Source organism: Dendropsophus ebraccatus, chromosome 9 (assembly GCF_027789765.1).
Source record: "Dendropsophus ebraccatus isolate aDenEbr1 chromosome 9, aDenEbr1.pat, whole genome shotgun sequence".
Taxonomy (NCBI): domain Eukaryota; kingdom Metazoa; phylum Chordata; class Amphibia; order Anura; family Hylidae; genus Dendropsophus; species Dendropsophus ebraccatus.
This window is the reverse complement of record NC_091462.1, coordinates 4,011,023-4,034,722: the sequence shown is the minus strand read 5'-3', so window position 1 is coordinate 4,034,722 and position 23,700 is coordinate 4,011,023. Positions and strand designations below refer to the sequence as shown.

At 49.9% G+C, this 23,700-nt stretch overlaps 1 protein-coding gene across 1 annotated transcript in view; it reads right to left on the bottom strand.

Annotated features, from left to right (window-relative positions):
- Positions 1 to 13,968, bottom strand: part of MARCHF4 (membrane associated ring-CH-type finger 4) — a 50,461-nt gene extending 36,493 nt beyond the window's left edge. The window contains exon 1 of the mRNA XM_069984802.1: positions 13,480 to 13,968. Coding sequence (XP_069840903.1) covers positions 13,480 to 13,935 — 456 coding nt within the window. The 5' untranslated portion in view covers positions 13,936 to 13,968. The remainder of the gene's footprint in view (positions 1 to 13,479) is intronic.
- Between the last annotated feature and the right edge of the window lie 9,732 nt (positions 13,969 to 23,700).

Genomic DNA, 23,700 nt, shown 5'->3' with positions numbered 1-23,700 from the left:
TTTATAGGATAAATAATTGAATTACGTTGCTACATTTCCTTTAATAATTAAAAGCCTTTTATTCACTAAAGCAAAAATCGCTTGTGATATTTTCCGTACCGATTCCTGTGAACGTCTCTACGTAATTGCTGCTGTTCCGAGTGACTCATCCTAATAACAGGCTGAGATACACGGAAAACATGGCGAAGACGCTCGGCCGCACCGCCGCAGCCTTAGTGCAAGATTAGAGGATTATAAGGTGGGCCGCCAGACCAGCAGGACACAAAGTGCGGAGTCTGACTGATAATAATGCCCAGCCATGTACTCACCTCTCCCTGCTCCAACACTTCCTTCTGCTCCCAGACTTATACAATGGGGTCTGTATACTGATGGAGGAGGGATCTGTATACTGATGGAGAAGGGGTCTGTATAATGATGGAGGAGGGGTCTGGGGTCTATATACTGATGGAGGAGGGATCTGGGGTCTATATACTGATGGAGGAGGGATCTGGGGTCTGTATACTGATGGAGGAGGGATCTGTATACTGATGGAGAAGGGGTCTGTATAATGATGGAGGAGGGGTCTGGGGTCTATATACTGATGGAGGAGGGGTCTGTATACTGATGGAGGAGGGATCTGTATACTGATGGAGGAGGGGTCTGGGGTCTGTATACTGATGGAGGAGGAGTCTGTATACTGATGGAGGAGGGATCTGGGGTCTGTATACTGATGGAGGAGGGATCTGGGGTCTGTATACTGATGGAGGAGGGATCTGGGGTCTGTATACTGATGAAGAAGGGATCTGGGGTCTGTATACTGATGGAGGAGGGGGTCTGTATACTGATGGAGGAGGAGTCTGTATACTGATGGAGGAGGGATCTGGAGTCTATATACTGATGGAGGAGGAGTCTGTATACTGATGGAGGAGGGATCTGGGGGTCTATATACTGATGGAGGAGGAGTCTGTATACTGATGGAGGAGGGATCTGAGGTCTGTATACTGATGGAGGAGGGGTCTGTATACTGATGGAGGAGGGATCTGTATACTGATGGAGGAGGGATCTGAGGTCTGTATACTGATGGAGGAGGGATCTGAGGTCTGTATACTGATGGAGGAGGGGTCTGTATACTGATGGAGGAGGGATCTGGGGTCTGTATACTGATGGAGGAGGGATCTGAGGTCTGTATACTGATGGAGGAGGGATCTGAGGTCTGTATACTGATGGAGGAGGGGTCTGTATACTGATGGAGGAGGGGTCTGTATACTGATGGAGGAGGGATCTGAGGTCTGTATACTGATGGAGGAGGGGTCTGTATACTGATGGAGGAGGGATCTGAGGTCTGTATACTGATGGAGGAGGGGTCTGTATACTGATGGAGGAGGGATCTGGGGTCTGTATACTGATGGAGGAGGGGTCTGTATACTGATGGAGGAGAGGTCTGTATACTGATGGAGGAGAGGTCTGTATACTGATGGAGAAGGGATCTGTATACTGATGGAGGAGGGGTCTGTATACTGATGGAGGAGGGATCTGAGGTCTGTATACTGATGGAGGAGGGGTCTGTATACTGATGGAGGAGGGATCTGGGGTCTGTATACTGATGGAGGAGGGGTCTGTATACTGATGGAGGAGAGGTCTGTATACTGATGGAGGAGAGGTCTGTATACTGATGGAGAAGGGATCTGTATACTGATGGAGGAGGGGTCTGTATACTGATGGAGGAGGGATCTGAGGTCTGTATACTGATGGAGGAGGGGTCTGTATACTGATGGAGGAGGGATCTGAGGTCTGTATACTGATGGAGAAGGGGTCTGTATACTGATGGAGGAGAGGTCTGTATACTGATGGAGGAGGGGTCTGTATACTGATGGAGGAGGGATCTGAGGTCTGTATACTGATGGAGGAGGGGTCTGTATACTGATGGAGGAGGAGTCTGAGGTCTGTATACTGATGGAGAAGGGATCTGTATACTGATGGAGGAGGAGTCTGAGGTCTGTATACTGATGGAGAAGGGATCTGTATACTGATGGAGGAGGGATCTGGGGTCTATATACTGATGGAGGAGGAGTCTGTATACTGATGGAGGAGGGATCTGGGGTCTGTATACTGATGAAGAAGGGATCTGGGGTCTGTATACTGATGGAGGAGGGATCTGGGGTCTGCTGCCCTCCCCTGCTCATGATCATAGACATCTGGTGACCTTCCCTGCTCAGGATCAGACGTCTGGTGACCTCCCCTGCTCAGGATCACAGATGTTTGCTAGCTTCCTCCACTCAGGATCACAGATGTCTGCTGCCCTCCCCTGCTCAGGATCATAGACGTCTGTGACCTCCCCTGCTCATGATCATAGACATCTGGTGACCTCCCCTGCTCAGGATCATAGACGTCTGTGACCTCCCCTGCTCAGGATCAGATTTCTGCTGGCCTCCCCTGCTCAGGATCAGACGTCTGGTGGACTCCTCCGCTCAGGATCAGACATCTTCTGGCCTCCCCTACTCAGGATCACAGACGTCTGGTGGACTCCTCCGCTCAGGATGAGACGTCTGGTGGCCTCCTCCGCTCAGGGTCACAGATGTCCGCTGGCCTCCTCCGCTTAGGATCAGACATCTGGTGGCCTCCTCCTCTCAGGGTCACAGATGTCTGCTGGCCTCCTCCACTCAGGATCAGACATCTGGTGGCCTCCTCCTCTCAGGATCAGACATCTGCTGGCCTCCTCCGCTCAGGATCAGACGTCAGCTGCCCTCCCCTGCTCATGATCACAGACATCTGGTGGCCTCCTCCGCTCAGGGTCACAGATGTGTGGTGGCCTTCCCTGCTCAGGATCTGACATCTGGTGGCCTCCCTGCTTAGGATCAGACGTCTGCTGGCCTCCCCCGCTCAGGATCATAGACGTTTGGTGGCCTCCCCTGCTCAGGATCTGACATCTAGTTGCCTCCTCCGCTCAGGATCAGACGTCAGCTGCCCTCCCCTGCTCATAATCACAGCTCAGGATCAGAAGTCTGGTGGCCTCCCTGCTCAGGATCAGACGTCTGCTGGCCTCCTCCGCTCAGGGTCACAGATGTCTGCTGGCCTCCTCAGCTCAGGGTCACAGATGTCTGCTGGCCTTCTCCGCTCAGGATCACAGACGTCTGCTGGCCTCCTCCGCTCAGGGTCACAGATGTCTGCTGGCCTCCTCAGCTCAGGGTCACAGATGTCTGCTGGCCTTCTCCGCCCAGGATCACAGATGTCTGCTGGCCTCCTCCGCTCAGGGTCACAGACGTCTGCTGGCCTCCTCCGCTCAGGGTCACAGACGTCTGCTGGCCTCCTCCGCTCAGGGTCACAGACGTCTGCTGGCCTCCTCCGCTCAGGATCACAGACGTCTGCTGGCCTCCTCCGCTCAGGATCACAGATGTCTGCTGGCCTCCTCAGCTCAGGGTCACAGATGTCTGCTGGCCTCCTCAGCTCAGGGTCACAGACGTCTGCTGGCCTCCTCCGCTCAGGGTCACAGACGTCTGCTGGCCTCCTCCGCTCAGGGTCACAGATGTCTGCTGGCCTCCTCCGCTCAGGATCACAGACGTCTGCTGGCCTCCTCCGCTCAGGGTCACAGACGTCTGCTGGCCTCCTCCGCTCAGGGTCACAGATGTCTGCTGGCCTCCTCCGCTCAGGATCACAGACGTCTGCTGGCCTCCTCCGCTCAGGGTCACAGATGTCTGCTGGCTATGCTGGGACTTGTGGTGCATCCTCAGCTGTCAGGCTCCTCACAGCTTCTCCTGCTGATGTTATTAACCATTACACCTTGAGAAGCCGCTGCTTCTGCTGCTCTGGATCTACGTGTGATGAAATATTCATTCTGACGCCTCGCTGAGGGTTTTACTTATTTATTTCGTACAGTTTCTTCTTACTGACACTTTGGAGCAGAGGTTTCTTAAAAATCTGCTCTTATCACTGTGGTCCAGAGTGGAGAGGTGACCCACCTGGACTATCCACCACCCACAGAAAGGGGAAATTTACCCAAGGAAGGTGTAACCAGTGGGTGTAGATGCTGGTGCAATTATCAGTCCCAGTGGAATAAATAAAGTGGCTTTACTGAGTTTTACTCAGCCCTGAGTACTGAAGAGAAGAAGTGTCCGTGTGTGTTACGTGTGTCTCTGTCCACTACCACAGCTGCTCTGTCCAAGACAGGGAACCTGGCAGAGCCCTGGCAGGGATGCCTGGTCTGTGTGTGTCCTACTCCTCAGTTAATCAGAACAAAACTAAATGACTGATGCTACACTTCCTCTCCCCATGTGACTACTTCCTACAGGGTGTGTAAGAGTCCCTGTGAGTGGTGGAGAAGAGAGTGTGCAAAGGAGAATAGAGATAGTTAGAAGAAAAAGAGCATCTCCCATTGGTTTACAGAATCACATAACAAAACAGTAACCCTATAGTGACTACAGCTGTGCAATACATACAAAGTTTTACATAGTGACATCGGGTGGCGAAACTCACATACAACCTCATCACCACCTTACTTTAAGGCAGGGGTGGGGAACCTTTTCCATGTCGAGGGCCGGTCGGGCATTAATAAAATCATTCGAGGGCCGCATACCGTGCGCGGCAGTTAGTAGCGGGGGTTTGCAGCACCCAGGACAAGGCATAGTATTGTTCCCCTAGTGCCCCTGCTATTGTAGTTAACCCCCAGTGATGCCCCTTGTAGTCTAGTTAACCCCCAAGTCATGTCCCTGGTAGCCTAGTTAACCCCCATCAGGCATGTCCCTGGTAGCCTAGTTATTCCCCCCCCATCAGTCATGTCTCTGGTAGCCTAGTTGTCCCCCCCATCAGTCATGTCCCTGGTAGCCTAGTTGTCCCCCCATCAGTCATGTCCCTGGTAGCCTAGTTATTCCCCCCCCATCAGTCATGTCCCTGGTAGCCTAGTTATTCCCCCCCCATCAGTCATGTCCCTGGTAGCCTAGTTGTCCCCCCCCCCCCATCAGTCATGTCTCTGGTAGCCTAGTTGTCCCCCCCATCAGTCATGTCCCTGGTAGCCTAGTTATTCCCCCCCCATCAGTCATGTACCTGGTAGCCTAGTTATTCCCCCCCCATCAGTCATGTCCCTGGTAGCCTAGTTATCCCCCCATCAGTCATGTCCCTGGTGGCCTAGTTATCCCCCCATCAGTCATGTCCCTGGTAGCCTAGTTATTCCCCCCCCATCAGTCATGTCCCTGGTAGCCTAGTTGTCCCCCCCCATCAGTCATGTCCCTGGTAGCCTAGTTGTCCCCCCCCCATCAGTCAAGTCCCTGGTAGCCTAGTTGTCCCCCCCCCATCAGTCATGTCCCTGGTAGCCTAGTTGTCCCCCCCCATCAGTCATGTCCCTGGTAGCCTAGTTGTCCCCCCCCCATCAGTCAAGTCCCTGGTAGCCTAGTTGTCCCCCCCCCATCAGTCATGTCCCTGGTAGCCTAGTTATTCCCCCCCCATCAGTCATGTCCCTGGTAGCCTAGTTGTCCCCCCCCCATCAGTCATGTCCCTGGTAGCCTAGTTATTCCCCCCCCATCAGTCATGTCCCTGGTAGCCTAGTTGTCCCCCCCCATCAGTCATGTCCCTGGTAGCCTTGTTGTCCCCCCCCCATCAGTCAATTCCCTGGTAGCCTAGTTGTCCCCCCCCCATCAGTCATGTCCCTGGTAGCCTAGTTGTCCCCCCCCCCCCCATCAATCATGTCCCTGGGATCCTAGTTAACCCCCAAATAAAAAAATAAACATCCCACTCACCTTACCTCCGCTCCCACGCAGTCCAGGTCCTCTTCTCTCCCAGGTCCTCTGTGCCGGTCTTCTCCTGCAGGCGGCGCGCGATGAAATGACGATATCGCGCGGCCCGCAAGAGACTAAAGACACGCGCCGCTCTGCTGGGGAAGAAGCCAGCACAGACAGCATCCTCCGGTGTCCGCCAGCTGTCACAGACACCGGAGGATGCGGTGTATGCCGGCTTCTTTCCCAGCAGAGCGGCGAGCATCACAGGGGAGCTGCGGGCCGCGGGCCGCATCGGGAGGTCTCAGGGGCCGGATGCGGCCCGTGGGCCAGAGGTTCCCCACCCCTGCTTTAAGGTATAAGGCTTTTGCGACAGGTGTCAGACTAGAAACACCTGTGGTGGGACACCACATGTATTGCGGCCTATGGGCAACCACTGCTATATACTATAGGACTGGTATAGCCACCCCGTATACCCTGTGACCTCCTCATGTGTATTGTAGCCTATAGACAACCACTGCTATATACTATAGGACAGGTATAGCCACCCCGTATACCTTGTGACAGCCTCATCTGTACTGTAGCCTATGGGGCCTAATCACTATTTAGAGTATTACTGTGTTATACAGGGGTCTCTGCCATGTTCCCTGCTGACACCGAGCACTTCCCATATGACCGATCTACAGTGTTCTGTGTGGTGTTCTACCACGGGTGTTACAGTTAAATACACCCCTCGCAAAAGTCTGTATATATTGTATTTGTGTGCTGATGAAAGTAGTACTAAAGTTTCACCACTAGATGTCGCTGTATTGTATGAGTGTATTTGGAAGCCGCACAGCTGAAGGACGTGAAGGGTTATTGTTTCTTTATGTGTCACCAGAATCTGCAGACCAGTAGGAACCTGTCTTTCTTCTCTCCTATTACCTCTCTCTTTATTTCTGTTGCACTCTTCACTCACTCGTTAACGTTAGTTACGCTGGGAAGTAGGTCACATGGGTGGAGGAGGTGCTGAAGGTCTTTCGTGTTAGGCATTGTGGAGGAAGGACACAAGCTAAATAGCTCTCCACAGTGGTCCTATCCGGGCTCTGGCCCTCTGCCAGGTCCCCGTACCTTCAAAGCTCAGTCTTAGCTAGAACCTCGTATGGGACAGACGCAAGACAGTACCCCTCTATCAACGTTTTCACTAGTAATGCTACACAGCATTACACTATGCAGTGTTAAACCCTCTTAGAAGAGGACAAGCTAGAGACAACCTCAACCAACGCCAAGGACAAGGAGAATTCACAGAGCAGGACAGTATCCACAAAAGCCAAAGAGCTAGGAACTGATCCGGACAGAGCAAAGTTGGGCAAAGCCTATGAACTCTATCTCGCAGCGTGGGTGTCAGCAGGAAACCCTCAGCATTCCGCTCATCCCAGGTAACAAGGTCTGGGGCCTGTGTCACCCATTAGGAAGGTTAAGCCGAGTTTAGTGGGCAGGAGATTTGTGAAGACTAAAGTCAAAGATCAATACATGGGCACACGTGTTCTTCTTCTTCTTCTAAGTATTCTACCTCAACCTGCAACATCCTGGCAGAGTACAGTACTACATGGGTTGAGACTCTCACAGCATCCTCCTCTCTGCTACTCTGCTTCTTGAATTACTCAGCACACAACCCAGTTGGCATGACTATATCTTACACTGCACTTCTGCAGATCAGGTGGCTGTATTCTCAAGTATTTATTTGGAACTATTGTCAAGTGTATGATCCAGTGCTTTATCCAGAGAAACCTCATACTGTTCTGTATGACCTGCTGCACATTTGCAACTTCAAGTAAACCAGCCTTATTCACTCTTAAGAGACTCTGAGATTTCTCACTAACCACCTACCCAGCACACACCACAACCTTGGGACACTTCCCCTCTCTGTGGGTGGCGGTTACGATAGTCCAGGAGGGTCATTACACCACTCTTGCCATCCTTTATACCAGGGGTGGGGAACCTCCGGCCCGCGGGCCGCATCCGGCCCCTGAGACCTCCCGATGCGGCCCGCGGCCCGCAGCTCCCCTGTGATGCTCGCCGCTCTGCTGGGGAAGAAGCCGGCATACACAGCATCCTCCGGTGTCTGTGACAGCTGGCGGACACCGGAGGATGCTGTCTGTGCCGGCTTCTTCCCCAGCAGAGCGGCGCGTGTCTTTAGTCTCTTGCGGGCCGCGCGCGATGACGTCATTTCATCGCGCGCCGCCTGCAGGAGAAGACCGGCACAGAGGACCTGGGAGAGAAGAGGACCTGGACTGCGTGGGAGCGGAGGTAAGGTGAGTGGGATGTTTATTTTTTTATTTGGGGGTTAACTAGGATCCCAGGGACATGACTGATGGGGGGGGGGGGGGGACAACTAGGCTACCAGGGACATGACTGATGGGGGGGACAACTAGGCTACCAGGGACATGACTGATGGGGGGGACAACTAGGCTACCAGGGACATGACTGATGGGGGGGGACAACTAGGCTACCAGGGACATGACTGATGGGGGGGACAACTAGGCTACCGGGGACATGACTGATGGGGGGGGGGGGGACAACTAGGCTACCAGGGACATGACTGATGGGGGGGGACAACTAGGCTACCAGGGACATGACTGATGGGGGGGGACAACTAGGCTACCAGGGACATGACTGATGGGGGGGGGGGGGGGACAACTAGGCTACCAGGGACATGACTGATGGGGGGGACAACTAGGCTACCAGGGACATGCTTGATGGGGGGGGGGAATAACTAGGCTACCAGAGACTTGCCTGATGGGGGGGGGAATAACTAGGCTACCAGGGACATAACTGATGGGGGGGGGACAACTAGGCTACCAGGGACATGCCTGATGGGGGTTAACTAGGCTGCCAGGGACATGACTGATGGGGGGGGGGGAATAACTAGGCTACAAGGGACATGCCTGATGGGGGGGGGGGACAACTAGGCCACCAGGGACATGACTGATGGGGGGGACAACTAGGCTACCAGAGACATGACTGATGGGGGGGGAATAACTAGGCTACCAGGGACATGCCTGATGGGGGTTAACTAGACTACAAGGGGCATCACTGGGGGTTAACTACAATAGCAGGGGCACTAGGGGAACAATACTATGCCTTGTCCTGGGTGCTGCAAACCCCCGCTACTAACTGCCGCGCATGGTATGCGGCCCTCGAATGATTTTATTAATGCCCGACCGGCCCTCGACATGGAAAAGGTTCCCCACCCCTGCTTTATACTATCCCAAGGGACCCGATATCAACCCATCAGGACACTGACCACAGAGGAAAAGGGTACAGCCGACCTGGCAGGCGTGCCATCACACCTGTGTGCCCACCAGGCACTGGCGTCACGAAGTAACACTCCAAGGTCCGGCTGTATCTCGGCCTTCCACCGGAGTGGCGTCACACTTCACTATCTAGCAAGTGACCAGCCGATCCTCCGACACAACATCACCGGGGGTCACCACACTCTGCTCTGTTCTTTTGGTCGTCGCCTTCACTGCAAACATACAAGATCCACACAGGAAAGAACGGACATTCACAGTGCGGCCATATACACAGGGTTATAATGGGCAGGATGTCAGCTGAGAGAAGGATCGAGCCCCACCAGAAAAGCGTCCATATATACAGGGAGACCAGGAGACAGTTATATGTATACAGGGAGAGAGGCGTCCATATATACTGGAAGACAGGCGTCCATATATACGGGGAGACCAGGAGACAGGCGTCCATACATACGGGGCGACCAGGAGACAGGCGTCCATACATACGGGGCGACCAGGAGACAGGCGTCCATACATACGGGGCGACCAGGAGACAGGCGTCCATACACACGGGGCGACCAGGAGACAGGCGTCCATACATACAGGGCGACCAGGAGACAGGCGTCCATACATATGGGGCGACAGGCGTCCATATATACTGGGAGACAGGCATCCATATATACGGGGAGACCAGGAGACAGGCGTCCATACATACGGGGTGACCAGGAGACATGCGTCCATACATACGGGGCGACCAGGAGACAGGCGTCCATACATACGGGGCGACCAGGAGACAGGCGTCCATACATACGGGGCGACCAGGAGACAGGCGTCCATACATATGGGGCGACAGGCGTCCATATATACTGGGAGACAGGCATCCATATATACGGGGAGACCAGGAGACAGGCGTCCATACATACGGGGCGACCAGGAGACAGGCGTCCATACATACGGGGAGACAGGCATTCAAACAAACGGGGCGACCAGGAGACAGGCGTCCATACATACAGGGCAACCAGGAGACAAGCATCCATACATACGGGGTGACAGGCGTCCATACATACGGGGCGACCAGGAGACAGGCGTCCATACATACGGGGCGACAGGCGTCCAAACAAACGGGGCGACCAGGAGACAGGCGTCCATACATACAGGGCAACCAGGAGACAGGCGTCCATACATACGGGGCGACAGGCGTCCATACATACGGGGCGACCAGGAGACAGGCGTCCATACATACGGGCGACAGGCGTCCATACATACGGGGCAACCAGGAGACAGGCGTCCATACATACAGGGCGACAGGTGTCCATATATACAGAGGTGACAGAATGGAGTCTGGAGGAGAGAACAGAGGAGTCCTGTAGATTTTGCCCTGGCTTGTGGACAGTAATCCAGAGCAGCGCTCCCCCGCTATCACCCCTATATCCTTTCTGCACAGGTTGATCTACATCCAGAACCTTCTCTTCCTCTTTGATCCACGAGGCGTCTGTAACATTTTCCTCCCTTTTAATTATTTCTAATTACTAAAATTCCTTCAGCGTCCCCTTTAGGGTCTGTTCACACGTACAGACGCCCTGCGTAAAACTCGCATCAAACTCGCATGAAAGTAGCTGCATTTTTTGTGGTGTTGAACTTGCCTGTGAAAATCAAAACTGTGTAAAAATGTAAAAAATGTAAAAATCGCACCAAACATGCAGCGAGAATACACATACATTGACTTGATAGCAATCAGTATCGCTGTGGATTTATGTGCCAGAAACTCACAGCAATAAATACACAGCGAGTCTGTACGTGTGAGCAGACCCTTAAGGTTGTCCTCCAGCTCTGTATAAATAAAGTTTGTTGAGGTAGAGGCTGCAGATACTGAGCTTTGGATGAGCGGCATGTAACCAGGCGGTGTCTTCCCCGAGATCAGAGACCAAGGACCAAAACACAGCAAGTCAGGGATTACAGACTGACAGCTGCCTGGCGCTGTAATAAACTTTATTTACACCATCCTGGAGAATCCCTTTAAGTGTCCACTGTCTGATGTTATTCTCTTAAAAGACTGCGAGGTGATAATACAGATCGTTCTGTTACGAGACAACACTGACCTCCGGGGACCAACGGGAAGGGGCGCTAATGATGATGGCGTCCCATAACTGACCGGAAGTGAATGCAGGTCGGGATGTCTGTGGCTTCCACAGCTGCAGGCCGTTACAGTGTGTCAGTGATGACAGCAGCACAAAGCTCCAATTTATACAGCTGACTGGAGTCTTGTGTACAGCGCCACAGCCTATGTGAGCAGCACTGGGACAGGCGGATGTATGAGCCATTATATAGGATATTATACAGGAATGATGAATGTCGTAGATTTCTAGTATAGCGTCGATTTAGCAGGCGATATATAACACAGCTGTTAGTGAATGGAGGCGGTATATAACACAGCTGTCAGTGAATGGAGGCGGTATATAACACGGCTGTCAGTGAGTAGAGGCGGTATATAACATGGCTGTCAGTAAATGGAGGCGGTATATAATACGGCTGTCAGTGAGTAGAGGCGGTATATAACACGGCTGTCAGTAAATAGAGGCGGTATATAACACGGCTGTCAGTGAATGGAGGCGGTATATAACATGGCTGTCAGTGAATGGAGGCGGTATATAACACGGCTGTCAGTGAATGGAGGCGGTATATAACATGGCTGTCAGTAAATGGAGGCGGTATATAATACGGCTGTCAGTGAGTAGAGGTGGTATATAACATGGCTGTCAGTGAATGGAGGCGGTATATAACACGGCTGTCAGTGAGTAGAGGCGGTATATAACACGGCTGTCAGTAAATGGAGGCGGTAGATAACACAGCTGTCAGTAAATGGAGGCGGTATATAACACAGCTGTCAGTAAATGGAGGCGGTATATAACACGGCTGTCAGTAAATGGAGGCCGTATATAACATGGCTGTCAGTGAATGGAGGCGGTATATAACACGGCTGTCAGTGAATGGAGGCGTTATATAACACAGCTGTCAGTGAGTAGAGGCAGTATATAACATGGCTGTCAGTAAATGGAGGCGGTATATAACACGGCTGTCAGTAAATGGAAGCGGTATATAACACAGCTGTCAGTAAATGGAGGCGGTATATAACACAGCTGTCAGTAAATGGAGGCAGTATATAACACGGCTGTCAGTAAATGGAGGCGGTATATAACACGGCTGTCAGTGAGTAGAGGCGGTATATAACACGGCTGTCAGTAAATGGAGGCGGTATATAACATGGCTGTCAGTGAATGGAAGCGTTATATAACACAGCTGTCAGTAAATGGAGGCGATATATAACACAGCTGTCAGTGAATGGAGGCAGTATATAACAAGGCTGTCAGTGAATGGAGGCAGTATATAACACGGCTGTCAGTAAATGGAGGCGGTATATAACATGGCTGTCAGTGAATGGAGGCAGTATATAACACGGCTGTCAGTAAATGGAGGCGGTTTATAACATGGCTGTCAGTGAATGGAGGCGGTATATAACACAGCTGTCAGTGAATGGAGGCGGTATATAACACGGCTGTCAGTGAATAGAGGTGGTATATAACATGGCTGTCAGTAAATGGAGGCGGTATATAACATGGCTGTCAGTAAATGGAGGCGGTATATAACATGGATCCCCGTCCTGAAGCTGCAGGACCCCTGGAACAGAGGAGAACTGGATGGACGTTGCCATCACCTCCTGCCCCCCATGATTCACTATTACATGGACCCCCCCCCCCCCCTTACAATTACAAAGAGCCCCCTTACTATTACATAGACCCCACCTCATTATTATTACATGGACCCCCCACCATTACATGGACCACCCCTCACCATTACATGGACCCCCCCCCCCCCCCCACATTTACAAAGAGCCCCCTCACCATTACATTGACTCCACCTCTATTACATGGACCCCCCTCACCTGGAGACGTCCCTGGGGTTGGGTTCCTCCTCCCTGGTTGTGGAGTTGGTGGACATTTTCCATTGGAAACCTGGAGGCTTTTTACATCACTATAACAGGAGCCATAACAGTCCATATAAATAGGCAGGAACCTGTGGACGCTGGGCGATCCCCATCCTCCCCCCGGGACACAACACCACAATGTCCTCCGCCTGAGAAACTATGAGAAATACTCAAAAACTATGAGTAAAACTATGACCTGAGTGCAGGTGATTAACATGGAGCCGGGTAGGATGGTGTGATGATGGGTAACAGAGCAGGTGACAACCGTGATGGCCGCCAGGACCGTGCCCATAGGGGCCCATGCTTCCCTGAAATGGGAGAGCTTTGTGTGTCCAGGAGGTGTGGAAGCATGGGTGACAGGCTCCCCCTGGTAAGGGGATGGGTGACAGGCTCCCCCTGGTGGGGGGATGGGTGACAGGCTCCCCCTGGTGGCCACTCCTGGTAGCTGCCACCATGCAGGACACCACATTACTTTTAGACACCTATAACCACCGGGTGCTGGAACCACATGCAGTGGGGTCCATGTACAAGGAGCGGGACCTACCTGTTCGGGACCCTGGAAGCAGATCCTGCAGAGGGGGGTCCTCATGCCGCTCTCCAGGCTGCCCAGGGAGTAGCCATCCTCAGCTTTTCCTTTGCAGAACTCCTCAGAGGAGGTGCTGCTGAGCATGGAGTTGGGCTGGTGCCGGAGTCCGGGGCCCGCACCTGGATAGCACCAGTTCTCTTCGGGAGTAGTCGTCCCACCTGCCGGAACCCTCCAGACTCGACCCAGTGATGTCAATGTGTTATTGTTGGCCGCCAAGCTGCCTCCTGCGCCCCCCTCACATTCTGAGATGTTCATGGGCAAACAGGGCGTCTGCGGAGGGCGCCGGAGCAAGAAGACCTTCAAGTCATTGAAAAGCATGCGGCAGCGGCACTTGAGGAGACCCTGGTGGCGCAACATCTGTCTTGGATCCAATAATCCACAGCACCATAAAAGCAGGACGGCTCTCCAGAACATGTGCAGGCTGTACTCCAAACTACAAGAGGGAAAAGGGTCCGAGCCAGGGGTGAGGCCGGAGGGGTGCTCACTGTACGCGGAGGACCCCCGCCTACAATCCAACTGTGAAACGGTGAGACAAGAGGGGCACCTGACTGAAGGGGACGTATGACTAAGAGGGGGTGCCTAAGGGGGGCGTCTGAATAAGAGAGGGGGCCGGACTAAGAGGAGGTGCCTAAGAGTGATGCCTAAGAGGGGCACCTGACTAACAGGGGGTAACTATGAGGGGGCGCCTGACTAAGAGTGGTGCCTAAGAGGGGCGTCTGACTAAGAGAGGGTGCCTGACTAAGAGGGGGCAACTGAATAAGAGGAGACGACTGACTAAGAGGGAGCACCTAACTAAGAGGGGGCGCTTGACTAAAAGGGGGCTCCAGACTAAGAGGGAGCACCTGACTAAGAGGGGGCACCTAAGGAGGGGCGTCTGATTAAGAGAGGGTATCTGACTAAGAGGAAGAAGCTGACTAAGAGTGGGTGCCTGATTAGGAGGGGGCGACTGACTAAGAGGGGGGGCCTGACTAAGAGGGGGCACCTATGGAGGGGCGTCTGATTAAGAGAGGGTGTCTGACTAAGAGGAAGCAGCTGACTAAGAGTGGGTGCCTGATTAGGAGGGGGCAACTGACTAAGAGGGGGTGCCTAAGAGGGGGGGCCTGACTAAGAGGGGCGCCTGACGAAGAGGGGACACCTGACTAAAAGTGGAAGTCTGATTTAGAGAGGGCACCTCACTTCGAGGGGCCGCCTGACTAAGAGGGTACACCTGTTTAAAAGTGGATGTCTGATTTAGAGGGGGCTTCTGACTAAAAGGGGTGATGTCTGACTAAGAGGGGCACCAGTAAAAAATAAGATGTAAAAGCCGCTGCCTTCTAATAAGAAGCGTAGAAATACAACAAATACAGCAAATATAACAAAGATCAATTATCAAAAGCGACTTCATCAACTTTCACATCAAAGAAGCAATAAAGGATTTTGCTGCCGGTCCTGCAGGCGACTTCCTGGGGTAAATCCCAGAGAACGACCTCTGATCGCCCCCCCCCAGGGAGGGCAGAAAAAGAGCCGACAACTTCCCAGAATTCCAAGAAGAGAAAGGAGATGGAAGGTCTTAGTCTTGTCTGTCTCGTCTCTTCATTACAGCAGCAACAAAGACAGAAAGAGAAGTCACACTGCACCGAGCGGAGCGCCCCCACCTCAACGCCCGGGAACGGGATGCCCCCGCACAGATCAGGATCACCCCTGCTGCTGCCGCCTGCTGTGGGCATGGCATGCCACCATGTCCGGAGCAATGTCTCCGTGCAGTGCTGCCCAGGATGCCGGTGCCGCCCAGGATGTCAGTACTGCCCAAGATGCCACTGCTACCCAGGATGTCAGTACTGCCCAAGATGAACGTGCTGCCCAGGATGCCAGTGCTAGCCAGGGTATCAGTGCTGCCCAGGATGCAGATGTAAATGCTGCCCAAAATGTCAGTGCTGCCCAAGATGCAGGTGCTGCCTAGAATATCGGTGCTCCCAGGATGCCAGTGCTGTCCAGGATGTTATTGCTGCCCAGGATGTCGGTGCTGCCCAGGATGCCAGTGCTGCCCGGGATGTCGGTGCTGCCCAGGATGCCAGTGCTGGCCGGAATGTCGGTGCTGCCCGGGATGTTAGCCTTACCGATGCTGACACTGATGAGGATGTGGTGAATTTGCTGTTGCTGCCTCCCTGGGATTGAGGAGGCAAAAGTGCTGGATCCTGGGCTGCTCAGTGCACGGGGTGGGCTCTGCTCCAGGGTCCCGGGCTGCACCAGGATAGCGGTGGCTCCGGCTGGTGCAGTTTCAGCACTATGTTCTGTGAACAGCTCCACCCCGTCTGCTACGTCATCCCGCTGGGGGCAATGACGCAGGAAGCTGGAGAGGGGGAGGAGGGAGGCAGAAGCCAGACACAGGGAAACTCTGGAATCATCCTCCTCCCTACTACAACAGCATGTCTGCACTACACACTAATGCTATATATATATATATATATATATATATATATATATATATACACACAGTGCGCATATATATATATATATATATATATATATATATATATATACACACAACATGTCTGCACTACACACTAATGCTATATATATATATATATATATATATATATATACACAGTGCGCATATATATATATATATATATATATATATATATATATATATACACTCACCGGCCACTTTATTAGGTACACCTGTTCAACTGCACGTTACCACTTAATTTCTAATCAGCCAATCACATGGCCGCAACTCAGTGCATTTAGGCATGTAGACATGGTCAAGACAATCTCCTGAAGTTCAAACCGAGCATCAGTATGGGGAAGAAAGGTGATTTGAGGCCTTTGAACGTGGCATGGTTGTTGGTGCCAGAAGGACTGGTCTGAGTATTTCAGAAACTGATGATCTACTGGGATTTTCACGCACAACCATCTCTAGGGTTTACAGAGAATGGTCCGAAAAAGAAAAACCATCCAGTGAGCGGCAGTTCTGTGGGCGGAAATGCCTTGTTGATGCCAGAGGTCAGAGGAGAATGGGCAGACTGGTTCCAGCTGATAGAAAGGCAACAGTGACTCAAATCGCCAACCGTTACAACCAAGGTAGGCAGAAGAGCATCTCTGAACGCACAGTACGGCCAACTCTGAGGCAGATGGGCTACAGCAGCAGAAGACCACACCGGGGGCCACTCCGCTCAGCTAAGAACAGGAAACTGAGGCTACAATTTGCACAAGCTCATCGAAATTGGACAGTAGAAGATTGGAAAAACGTTGCCTGGTCTGATGAGTCTCGATTTCTGCTGCGACATTCGGATGGTAGGGTCAGAATTTGGCGTCAACAACATGAAAGCATGGATCCATCCTGCCTTGTATCAACGGTTCAGGCTGGTGGTGGTGGTGTCATGGTGTGGGGAATATCTTCTTGGCACTCTTTGGGCCCCTTGGTACCAATTGAGCATCGTTGCAACGCCACAGCCTACCTGAGTATTGTTGCTGACCATGTCCATCCCTTTATGACCACAATGGACCCAACATCTGATGGCTACTTTCAGCAGGATAATGCGCCATGTCATAAAGCTAGAATCATCTCAGACTGGTTTCTTGAACATGACAATGAGGTCACTGTACTCCAATGGCCTCCACAGTCACCAGATCTCAATCCAATAGAGCATCTTTGGGATGTGGTGGAACGGGAGATTGGCATCATGGATGTGCAGCCGACAAATCTGCGGCAACTGTGTGATGTCATCATGTCAATATGGACCAAAATCCCTGAGGAAGCTTCCAGCACCTTGTTGTATCTATGTCACCAAGAATTGGGGCAGTTCTGAAGGCAAAAGGGGGTCCGACCCGTTACTAGCATGGTGTACCTAATAAAGTGGCCGGTGAGTGTATATATATACACACACAACATATCTGCACTACACACTAATACTATATATATATATATATATATATATATATATATATATATATATATATACACACACACAACATGTCTGCACTACACACTAATGCTATATATATATATATATATATATATATATATATATATATATATATACAGTGCGCATATATATATATATATATATATACACACAACATGTCTGCACTACACACTAATGCTATCTATCTATATAGATATATATAACTACTATAATACTGCTCCTATATACAGGAATATAACTACAATATGGCTTGATCAATTCATATACAGACACTCTGGTGTTGATTTTTAATATAGGCCTAGTGGCATTAGTATCAGCCATAGATGGGATGTGCAGCGGTTCCATTCTCTCCAGTTCGTGTATAACTACTATAATACTGCTCCTATATACAGGAATATAACTACTATAATACTGCTCCTATATACAGGAATATAACTACTATAATACTGCTCCTATATACAGGAATATAACTACTAAAATACTGCTCCTATATACAGGGATATAACTACTATAATACTGCTCCTATATACAGTAATATAACTACTATAATACTGCTCCTATATACAGGAATATAACTACTATAATACTGCTCCTATATACAGGAATATAACTACTATAATACTGCTCCTATATACAGGAATATAACTACTTTAATACTGCTCCTATATACAGGAATAATACTGCCCCCTATATACAAGGATATAACTACTAGAATACTGCTCCCTATATACAAGAATATAACTACTATAATACTGCTCCTATATACAGGAATATAACTACTATAATACTACTCCTATATACAGGGATATATACTACTATAATACTGCTCCTATATACAGGAATATAACTACTATAATACTGCCCCTATATACAGGAATATAACTACTATAATACTGCTCCTATATACAGGAATATAACTACTATAATACTGCTCCTATATACAGGGATATAACTACTATAATACTGCTCCTATATACAGGAATATAACTACTATAATACTGCTCCTATATACAGGAATATACTACTATAATACTGCTCCTATATACAGGAATATAACTACTATAATACTGCTCCTATATACAGGAACATAACTACTATAATACTGCACCTATATACAGGAATATACTACTATAATACTGCTCCCTATATACAGGAATATAACTACTATAATACTGCTCCTATATACAAGAATATAACTACTATAATACTGCTCCCTATATACTGGAATATAACTACTATAATACTGCTCCCTATATACTGGAATATAACTACTATAATACTGCTCCTATATACAGGAATATAACTACTATAATACTGCTCCTATATACAGGGATATAACTACTATAATGCTGCTACTATATACAGGGATATAACTACTATAATACTGCTCCTATATACAAGAATATAACTACTATAATACTGCTCCTATATACAGGAATATACTACTATAATACTGCCCCCTATATACAGGAATATAACTACTATAATACTGCCCCTATATACAGGAATATAACTACTATAATACTGCCCCCTATATACAGGGATATAACTACTATAATACTGCCCCTATATGCAGGAATATAACTACTATAATACTGCTCCTATATACAGGAATATAACTACTATAATACTGCCCCTATATACAGGAATATAACTACTATAATACTGCCCCCTATATACAGGAATATAACTACTATAATACTGCCCCTATATACAGGAATATAACTACTATAATACTGCTCCTATATACAGGAATATACTACTATAATACTGCTCCTATATACAGGAATATAACTACTATAATACTGCTCCTATATACAGGAATATACTACTATAATACTGCTCCCTATATACAGGAATATAACTACTATAATACTGCTCCTATATACAGGGATATAACTACTATAATACTGCTCCCTATATACAGGAATATAACTACTATAATACTGCTCCTATATACAGGAATATAACTACTATAATACTGCTCCTATATACAGGGATATAACTACTATAATACTGCTCCCTATATACAGGAATATAACTACTATAATACTGCTCCTATATACAGGAATATAACTACTATAATACTGCTCCCTATATACAGGAATATAACTACTATAATACTGCTACTATACTGACATGGAGAGAAAGGAGCTGTTGCACATCACACCTATGACTGACACTAATGCCTCTCGTCTACATTTAAAAACCAACACCATGATGCGGCCTGCTGCCGCACCTGCCCTCACTGGTTCTTTGTGCCTGTGGACGCCATATCCCACGTACCTGGACCCAGCGCTTCCTCCTCTTGAGCCTCACCGCTCCATGGTCCCGTGTACTGTCATTCTTACCTTGTAGGGTATGCGTGCACCGGCTGTCACAGATTTAAAGGGACAGCACATCCCTAATTGGTCATGTGCACCTAACAGCTCCCTAGATATTCTAGCCCTGCCCTGACCCCAGTGTTGGAGCCTCTGCATGCTTCCATAGTGTGTGGTCCCAGCTCTTTTGTGGTTCCTGCCGCCTGCCTGCACTTCCAGCCAAGACTGCTGTCCTAGGTTCCAGCCATGAGTCCTGTTGTGTTCCTGCCTTAGTGCCTACGTGTCTCCAGCTGCATCTCATCCTCCGCCGCTAGCAAGCCATGCCAGGGGTAGAATACACTGACGTCGAGATGTGATGGTGTCTCTGCGGTGTTTTGGTTGATCTTGTGAGGTCAACCAGCGTCCTTTTGCATGCACTTACTAGTAAATTGCTCCCACTAGCCAGATTCCTACTACACACTGATGAGGGGCAAATACCCCAAAACAGCTGTCTGTGGATGGATACCTTGCTTGGGTGGTTTCCTTGATTGGAGACATTCCTTGGCTTGGTTGTTCCTTCCCGGAGAAAGGTTTGGCTAGTTCACTGACGTCGAGACATGTGATGGTGCCTCTGCAGTGTTCTTTTACATATTCGATTTCCCAGGGGGCAATGCTCTAGAATACACTGACGTCAAGACATGTGATGGTGTCTCCGCGGTGTTTTGGTTGATCTCCCTGAGGTCAACCAGCGTCCTTTTGCATGCCAGGGGTAGTGACCTGGGGGTCGTCTGCCGCAACAAATTCAACCCACCTTGCCGTGGGCACTGGTTAACACCAGCGGCCCCTTTGACTCCTCTCCTTGGTGCAGTTTACACCATCACTGGTACAGCGGATCCACAACCCCAGTCGTTACAGTAGGCTCCAAGCGTGGATCCTGGCAAAGTGCTTAAAGTGGTTGCTCAGTGGACCCAGCAGATAACTCAACAGTCTCAGAAGCTACAGCAGTTGACTGCTATGTAGCAGTAGCTAAGTTCGGCTCAGCAAGCTCTACCAGGGCCCTCATTACCTCCGGCGCCAGTGATGTCTCCTCTTGGGCCATAGCTACGACTGGCATTGCCCTCCAAGTATGGTGGTGACTTGAAGATGTGCAGGTTCTTTGTGTCTCAATGCACCATGCACATCGAGCTTATGGCCAAACAGTTCACAACAAAGTGTTCCAAGGTGGTATTTGTCTTTAGCTTCCTTGAAGGAAAGGTCTTGGCCTGGGTAACACCTCTGTGGGATCCAGATGATCCGGTCTGCCAGGTCTGCCTATCAGAGTTCCAGTTTGTATTCGAGGAGCCAGGTCGAGCCTCATCTGCGGATAACGACCTCCTTAATCTACGCCAAGGAAACTTCTCCATCGGAGAGTATGTGGTACAGGTCCACACGCTGGTAGCTAAACTCGACTGAAATAATGCTGCCCAAGAAGCCACCTTCAAGGCGAGAGAAGGAAATTCTTTCCAGCCTGGACCTCCCATTGCTTCTCCGAGAGGGAGGAGGAAGTCCGTCAAGAACACGAGTTGGTCCTTCCTTGCAGCACATTATGGTTGGCACCAGCTTTCCAGAGGCCACCTACTTTTTCATCCCTGTGAGTGTCCGAGGATTCTATGCAGGTGGAGAGACTTGACACTAGAAGAGAGAACTCGTCGTTGGGAGCAGAATCTTTGCCTCCATTGTGCCAGGCCCGACCGAGAAACTCCTGCACCTAAGTCCGGTTGGAGAGGCCTCCCTAGGCCTTCATCTCCACGCCTTTCCCTGTCGGTCACAGTCTTAGCTCCATCTGGACAGCGATTTCAGTCCACTGCCTCTGTGGATTCTGGACAGTCAGTATCCTCCTCCACTCCAAGGCGGGTAAAACAGGTGCAGGTCCAAGAGGTAATAGTGGTATAAAATATCATAAAATTTATTAAAAGAATTATGCCAGCGACACAACGCGTTTTGAGATCGGGCCAGTCTCTTTATCAAGTGTCTAATACCATAATAATACTCTATATATTCTCTCTCTCTCTCTCTCTCTCTCTCTCTCTCTATATATATATAAATTTATATATAGAGAAAAAAAAATTAAGTTAAATTATTTTTCTCTCTCTCTCTCTCTCTCTCTCTCTCTCTCTCTCTCTATATATATATATGTGCCTTTGTATTATTATGGTATTAGACACTTGATAAAGAGACCGGACTGGTCTTGAAACGCATTGTGTTGCTGGCATAATTCTTTTAATAAATTTTATGATATTTTATATCACTATTACCTCTTGGACCTGCGCCTGTTTTACCTGCCTTGGAGTGGAGGAGGATACTGACTGTCTTTATTTCCTGTGGGGATTAGTCGGGAGTGGCTGCGATTCATTCACATGCTATCAGTAAGGGTGGTATTACACGGGCCGAGCAGGGCCCGATAATACCTGTAAACGAGCAGCGATCTGCTAGATCGTTGCTCGTTTACTGGGCCTATTACACGGCCCGATAATCGTTTGACAAGAGCTGCAAGGACATTGTTACCGATGTCCTTGCAGTCCTTGCTAAACTGGCATACATTACCCATCCACGTTCCAGGGCTGCTCCTGCCGTCCGCTTCTCCTGGGGTCCCGTGCACGCTCTAGCTTCACAGCGGCCTGTCAGCTGGTAGGCCGCTCAGCCAATCACAGGCCAGGACCGCTGCGGCCTGTAATTGGCTAAGCGGCCTATCAGCTGACAGGCCTCTGTGCGGACGGCAGGAGCAGCCCTGGAACGTGGATGGGTAATGTATATCGTTAGTCGCCGGCCACGCACCGCTATTACACGCAGTGGTGAGCGGTCGGCGCCCGACGAAAATAGGGTCTAACCTATATCAACGATCAGCCGATGATCGTCATCGGCTGATCGTTGCATTTATTACACGGAGCGATAATCGGCCGAATCGGGCCAATTTGGCCGATTATCGTTCTGTGTAATAGTACCCTAAGAGTTGTGCCTTACATCAGCACAACCTACTCAGGTGAGAGTTCTATGTGCTTACTTTCACCACTTCAGCCCTGTCTGAGTTATGCTATGGAGCGCTGTTTTATATTTTGTTTCTGTGGATTCTGGGTCTGTAGGCAGTTTCATTGCGACATCCCTGATTTAGAAGGGCCAACTCCCACTGGTCCGGCTAGTCAAACTGCTGACCATCTGCTGAGTGATGGCAAGTCCTTAAACAATGTCGTTCAGTCCCACACTGAACCACTAACCCTACAGGTGGGCGCTCTGCATACAAAGAAGATAGCCCTCCATGTATTGCCTCTCTCCTCTTCTGCAATTCTGCTGGGCATTTCTTGACTGCAGCTCCATGCCCCTAGCCTAGACCGGAAGACCATGGAAATCTTGCGTTGGAGTCTGGATTGCTTTTACTACTGTCTGCAGACCACTTAGGCTTGGACTTCTTTGCCATTGTCTGGTGGACGTAGTCTCAGAAAAGGAGGCTGGCACACTACCACCTCATCGGCCATACGATTGTACCATAGACCTTCTTCGAAGCGCTACGCCTCCTTGTGGTAGAGCGTACCCACTCTCAGTCCCGCAGACTGAAGGTATTGCTGCTTACATCAAGGAGAATCTGCAGAAGGGCCTCATTCTTAAGTCCTCCTCTCCAGCCAGAACCAGGTTCTTCTTCGTCCAGAAAAAGAATGGGTCTGTTCATACTTAACTACTGGGATCTCAACAAAGTGACGGTGAAGAATTGCTTGCCTCTGATATCGGAGGATTCATAAGGGCAACAAATGGAAGACCACGTTTCAAGTATCTGATCATGCCCTTTGGCTTCTGCAACACCCCAGTGGTCTTCCAGGAGTTAGTCAATGATATCTTCCGGGACTTCCTCTACGTCTGTGTCATTGTTTATCTGGACGACATCTTGATCTACACTCCAGATCTGCAGACTCATGTCGGACATGTCTGCCAGGTGCTGTGAC